At 47.5% G+C, this 6,850-nt stretch overlaps 1 protein-coding gene across 1 annotated transcript; it reads left to right on the forward strand.

Moving 5' to 3' along the window:
• Positions 1–815: 815 nt before the first annotated feature.
• Positions 816–3,369, forward strand: LOC131213732 (sodium- and chloride-dependent GABA transporter 1-like). The gene is made up of 4 exons (XM_058207847.1): positions 816–827; positions 909–989; positions 2,038–2,271; positions 2,357–3,369. Exons 1-4 carry the CDS (start codon positions 816–818, stop codon positions 2,444–2,446), a joined length of 417 nt encoding a protein of 138 aa, XP_058063830.1. The 3' UTR covers positions 2,447–3,369.
• Positions 3,370–6,850: the final 3,481 nt, after the last annotated feature.

Below are 6,850 nucleotides of genomic sequence, written 5' to 3' on the forward strand. Positions count from 1 at the left end.
GTATTTTTTCGTAGTTTTCTACACTAATTCCCGATAAAAATGTACTAGCAATGACAAACGTAAACACTTGATTATTCATATGAAAGAAAAAGCTTTTTTTACATTTCTAATGACGTATAATATAGATACATTACCATTGCAGAACTGTGCGATCGCGTTAAAGTAGCTGATGAAAGTTAGTTTTAAAGATCCATTTCTATCACTCTTTCGATTTTGACAGATGAATTCTCGGAATCTACGCAACATGGAAGACAAAAATTTCAGATTGGTCATAGCACAACATATCTATTTTAGGAAAATATAACTAAAATCCTCACTTTTTAAAGTTGGTTTATGACAGCCTTCTACCCACAGTGCATTTCCTTCAAGTAAGGTATGTTTTCGCCTTTTTATTCACGCTGTCCACCATTTGGATAATTCGGGTGTTTTTTAATGAAGAGAGCAACTTTGCCAACAAATGACAACCGGCCGAAATACATCGCTTCCTGCCTGTGGAATCATCTTTACCCTCCTTCATCACGTAATTTCGGTTTATAGTTTCCTCATTATTGTTTTCGCAATATTAAAAACCGCTACGTAGAATTCTCTGCGATGTGCAGTTGTGGGTGCAGCCTTGCATAGCGCTTTGTTTCGACGTTGTTATATAATTCATGAACACTCATGCACACAGTTAACGGAAAAAAACATCAGCCACCAGCAACCAGCTCGCTGCTCGATTCGCATCCGTTCCATTGCGCCTGCAACGCTGCAACTCGCCGAACATGTCGATTGTTCAGCCCGCGTCGATCGCTAAAACAAATATCAGTCACTGTAGGATGCCGAACCCGGTATGCGTGCGTGCTGTTGTGCTGTGGTTCAGTTAAACTCCAACAATTCCAGGTTCCGTTTCCGTTCCCGTTCCCGAGCAGTGCCACCAGCAACCTGGTACGGGCCCAATCTACACGCTGACTGGATTCGACGCTTCGGAAGTGAATTATCAGGGTCGTAACGTCTGTCGCTAAGCTAAGCAGGAAGTGGTCAATTGACCAGTAGGGCAGGCCACGCCTAGCTAGCAGAAACCGTCGGCTGGACGCGGATCAACAATCTTTGTGTGTCTGTGAGCGGCACAATTGCGATTGTGCCACACTAACTTGTTAAGCGCATTTTAAGCACCATTTCACCAGCAATTGCATGCTTCCTGCTGCATTAGGAGATTCGGGGGGGCCTGAACGCCTGAAGGGAAGTGTAATTTAATAGAAATGCGCGCCCAGTGCGCCACAACGCGGAGAGCGCAACACCGTCGTCGGTTTTCACGGTGCGCAGATCGAGTCAGTCGTCCCGATGGCAGACCCCGATGAGGTTGTTCCCTCGTCCGCTGGGAGCAGTGATAAAACAAGCTTGGCCACTGTGTATAGCTAGCTGCCCCGTTGACCAGGAGTTCCTGCGAAGGGCTGATAGTGACGCGAGAATCTTTCAACCCCCAAAAGCTTCAACGAGGCACCGCTGTTCCGTTTTGCCATTGCAATATGTAATTGTGTGGGTGTTTGTGTGTGGCTCCCAGGATACCTACCAGCATCAGATCAACAGCGAAAAACAAAAACCCAGCCCCAGGAATCCACCGAATGAAACAACTGTTCAACAAACAACCAATCTGTATTGAAGTCTGCAAGGCACCGACTAGCAACCTAACGGATTGTAAATAGAAGGCTGTGGTAGTAGACGAACGTGGCAGCGCAGGCATCAGGATATCGATCCTACGTCGCAACGCTGTCCTCTTTCGATGTTTTTTTTATTTTCTCTTCCGACAGCAGGCAATGGCGCACCGAGGAGTCGCCAAGAAGGAGCCGGCTACAGGATGATCGCGTTGATTGTGAACAACAGTGTGTGTGTGTGTGTGTGTGTGTGTGTTTGTGTGTGCGATTGCGTGAGTTGGGGGGAGGTTCCGTAATGCTTGCGCATTACGCATTATGCTTCCGCAACCGCGTAGACCGCGTGCTGTTGTTGATCACCCTTTGTAGCACTCACTCTGTTGATGTTGTAGCTAGGAGTGTTATATAGCGAACGGTGTCTCAAAACGTATCTGTGTGTGTTTTTGTGTTCCGTTTCTCCCCTTTTCTTACGCAGGGTGTATTCTTCTTCAACATCGTGCAGTGGACCCCGATCAAGTACCTCGGCTACTCGTACCCGTTCTGGGCCCACGCGTTCGGCTGGTTCACGGCCCTCTCGTCGATGCTGTGCATCCCTGGCTACATGATCTGGTTGTGGAGAAAAACACCCGGAGACCGTGCGAACGTAAGTGGCTCCCGTTACACCACCCATGGGGCCCCCCTGCCATTGTTCTACATCTCTACTCTACTCTTCATTTTCTTTCGTCCAGAAAATCCGTCTGATCGTTCGGATCGAAGACAGTGTGAGCCAGCTGCGGGAGAGAATGCGAGCTGACGCCGAAAAGGGAATGGAGTTATAAAAAGCCAGCGCCCCCCTCGCAACTTTATCAGTTCACTAGCTAGTAGCAGTACACACACATCCACACACACACACATACACACATACGCCTCCTAGTAACCCTCCAGTAACCCCCCATCCAGCTATCCAGCCATCCAGCCCAACAGCCTACGCCGGCGTGATTGCCGCTCGGACCGGCCAGATTCGGTTCCCTGTTGGCCCAAAGCCCAGACGAGGCTGAAGGCTGGGCAGCCTAAAGGGATGCGATGCGATGAGAATGGCGCTTCAACATTGTGTCAGGACTTAGGCAGTCAGGGCACGTCAAATCCTTCTCTGATCACTCCAGAATGGTCTCGACTCTTTCCCTATATCAGAACTGTGTGTGCATCATTGTACTAGCGCTTCCCCATTACTACCTAGTACCGGCACACTATACACCGCTTCCCCCTCCCCCATCCACCCTACCAGATCACATGAACCCCTGCCCACCCCCAGCTGTCTTTATCTGATGATAAGAACGTGGACGTAACGTGGAAGTAACTATATGTTCCGTAGCGTGTTAAGATTATCCAATGCTCCGACGAGATCCCGATCGACGAGAGAGAGAGAGAGAAGCGCGAGAGAAGCGAGAGAGAAGCGAGAGAGAAAGAGAGAGAGCGGGAGAGATAGTGTGTGAAGCCTACGGGACGCAGCGTTCAACACCAACACCGCCGGCGCAACACCTTCACCCACCACCAGGGGTTGGGTGGTTGCTGATAAGGCAACCAGGGACCCTGTAGGACCCCCCAGGCTTCCACCCTGCGTGGAATCGTGTGGAAGGAAATAAATGTAATTCAATCGACCCTCTATTTATTCACGGCACTTTTGCACTTCGGACGACGCTACGACGCGCGCGCGTGCGTTGCCAAACCGCCCACCAGGCCGAGACCGAGGCCCGAGCCCCGAGTGAACCTGTAAGCGATTGCAAAAATAAAGCCTTGTAAGGTAGCTTTGTCGTACATCCTGTTTGCTGACCCCTGATCCCCCGAGTCCCCCGACTGAGAACTAGAGGTGCGTATACCTACCTGTCAGCGGGCTGCTAGTGCATCCGGTCATATATAGGGTGATCCGGTTCCGAAAATGGGGCGCGTTAATATGGCGATGGTGGCTGTCACTGTACGAGGGCTGATCAAAAAGTTTCGCGACATTTGAATTTCCGCGGGCTACGTAAATCCGATTTTTTGTGGCGTTAGGTTGCTACACATGTCAGTGACTTATGGTGAAATGTTGGGCCAGTTTTTGTAATCGTTCAATTTTTGACAGCGGTTTTACTGTGCACGTGTCTTGGCACATCGTAGATTTTTCTCTGCCCCAAAAAATGGATAGAAACAGGAATCTTTATCAAATTCGGTGTGAAAAATTAAATTAAGAGCGCGGACGCATTGGAAATGTTGTCTGTGGCTTATGGTGAAGATAATTTTTGGCCCACAAATTATGCCTACCGATACCTTATTACCCACATCTGGCCCCCTGTGACTTTTTCCTGTTTCCAAAACTTAAATTACCTCTTCGTGGTCAATTACTTTTGAAGTACACCAAAATCGACGATGGACCAAATCTTGTCCAAGCAAAACAGCTGACAAAAATTGACTGATTACTCAAAATGGCCGAAATTTTCACCATAAGTCACTGACATGTGTAGCAGCCTAACGCCACAAAAAAAAATCGGATAATCATAGCCCATGGAAATTCAAATGTCGCCGAAAAAATTTATCAGCCCTCGTATGGTACCGTCGCGCAATCCAAATGTCGTCCAAGTTTTCTGCTTCGCAATTTCGCCGGAGCCAACCAACATCAGCCAACGCTTGGGCAGCGGATGGGACCGCCAGACCCCAAAATCACAGGCATCAAACAGTCATCTGAATGGTGTGCATTGGCTTCTCTTGCACGATTTGTTTGGGGTTTCCAAGCGACCATAACTACCAAGCTCATAAAATGGCGTACAAATTTTTGCTTGATCGCTTTGTTCATTGCTTGCAATAACATGGTGTGCTTGCAATAACATGTCCCTGAATATCTGTAAGTGCAATGTACTAACATTTTCAAAGAAAAAGGCCCCGATCATGTTTGCGCGTGTAGATGTTATCCGTGACTTAGGTGTGATATAAGGACACAAAGCTGTGCTTACAGAATGCTTGGTTTTGTCATTCGTATGAGTTTCAAGTTTCATGACGTGATGTATCTTAAAGCTATGTAGTGTTCTCTTGTTCGGCCGAACCTCGAGTTCGCTTGTGTAGTGTATGTGTTGGCATCCGTATAATCAATGCTAGATTGATTGTATTGAGGCCATACATCGCAAGTTCACAAGGATCACTGTTGTTGTACTTGGGTGGTACGTTTCTGATCGGTTTCCAAATTAGAAAACGCGCTGGTGAGGGTAAGTTAGACTACATGGGGAGCACATTAACGTGCATTTTTTCATTTGGTTATAAATAAAAAACGGCTGAATATTTGTCGATGGTTGATCTTTTATTTGGAAGGTTAATGCATCGCATTTATGTATAAAATACAATTTTGGTTGCAAAAAATTTAGAAATGTTGGGAAAAATATTTCCAAAATGGTAGGTCGTCAACTTATTCGTCAGAAGCACTCGTTCATTGAAGCTCACCTCGGTGGCTTTATTATAAAGCAGTATTGTGGTTCGGAAAATCCACATATCGTGCAAGAGAAACCAATACACCCAAAACGAGTGACTGTTGGATGCGGATTTTGGCTGATTGGTTCTTCAGCAAAACTGATGCTGAAAACATGGACTGCATTAAGCTTCAACAGGACGGCGCTACGTGTCATACAGCGACAGCCACAATCGATATTTATGTTATGCGAACATACCAGTTATGCGAACATACAACGTCAAGACCCAAATTCACGTTGCTGAAATACGACTAGATACAATCGAAAATATTCTCAAAAATAGGTCGACCGAATGAGCTACTGCCAAGCCAATCGTGGTGAACATTTGACCAAAATTGTTTTGGTGAAAAACAATGTTAAGAATCAACCTTTCAAATAAAAGTTCTAGCATTGAAAAATATTCAGCCATTTTTTTGTTATAACCAAATGCAAAAAAGTAAAAGCTAATTTGCTCACCCTGTACTTGGGCTTCTATCACTCGAACACTTCACGCATCGTCTCGCCAACACTCCTTACTCGACTAAACTTTTCTGCTCCTGCCCTGCCCGATCCACTTTGGAACGCAGAATTGATACGCGGTCGCCCCTCACAGGACATAAAATAACCCTTTGCTTGCCCCCCTTGTCGTACGTATAACAATTACTCGTCGCTTCTTGACTTTAGTATGTTCCTTGATCAGTGTCGTGATGTTTTTACTTTCATGTTTTCTTAGTAAATGTTGTGTCCACGTTGCTTTCGTGTATGTTCCTTTAAAATACCGATTACCTGCTCCTACGGTGCGATTCGTCAGTTGTGACTAGTTTGGTCGAAAGTGCTAACATAAGTTCATTACTATGAATTAGTATTGAAAAAAATGTTTCCAATTCTAATGTTTGACGTTTTTAAAAGTCAAGCAATTAACATAGTTCCATAGGTCCACCTAACACTCGATGGACCACGTAACGGTCCAAGCAGCGGAAGTGGACGATCCACGCGGACGATCCGACATACGCCATCGAATCGGGTCTCGAATCGAAGGCCCCCTCCGAGGGCCCTGCGCTCGTTTCGGGGAACTCCATGTTTTTTGTCCTTGGTTTTGTTAGCCCAATACGCTCGTTGTTACACATTTAGCGTTAGCTGTGAGCGCTTCCTCGTTGCCGTTACCGTGGGTGAGCCTCGACGGTGTGGTATGCTGTACTCTACGTAAGCCTTTCATAACGGGAGGGTGGGGAGGGGGCGGGAGGTTGCCGTAAGTAAACATGTGCTCAGGCCGGTGCACGGCCCACGGCCCACTGCACTTGTGTCGCGTCGCGCGCGTTTATGACGCGTTCGCGATCGCTGGCCGAAACCTGGGCGCACAGTTACCGCGTGGCGCTGGTCCCATTAGCATGCGCGCAGTGCGCAGACTTGACACAGTAAGCAGCCAGGTACACGATCACACAGCTGATGGTGGACTCTTCCACGGATATCCTCCACACTCGGGTAGCTAACTGGCTCTACATGAAGCTAACGCGTGAGATATGCTCTCGCTTCGGCTCAGTCACCGATACTCAAACGTGTTTGCGTGTGCGTGCGTGCGTATGTGTGTATAGAAGGGCTGCTCAAAAGTTCCGGACACTCCCGGGTTGTTGCGCAATGTGCAGCGGTTGACGCGGGACGGACGGATGACGGCAAACGCTCTCCGGAACAGGTCTGCGTCGAATACAGGTTCTCCTTGCGCAGTGCGTGCTATATTAGGGCAAACCTACGGCGACAAGCTCGGCTAAGCAAATC

Source organism: Anopheles bellator, chromosome X (assembly GCF_943735745.2).
Source record: "Anopheles bellator chromosome X, idAnoBellAS_SP24_06.2, whole genome shotgun sequence".
Classification (NCBI taxonomy): Eukaryota; Metazoa; Arthropoda; class Insecta; order Diptera; family Culicidae; genus Anopheles; species Anopheles bellator.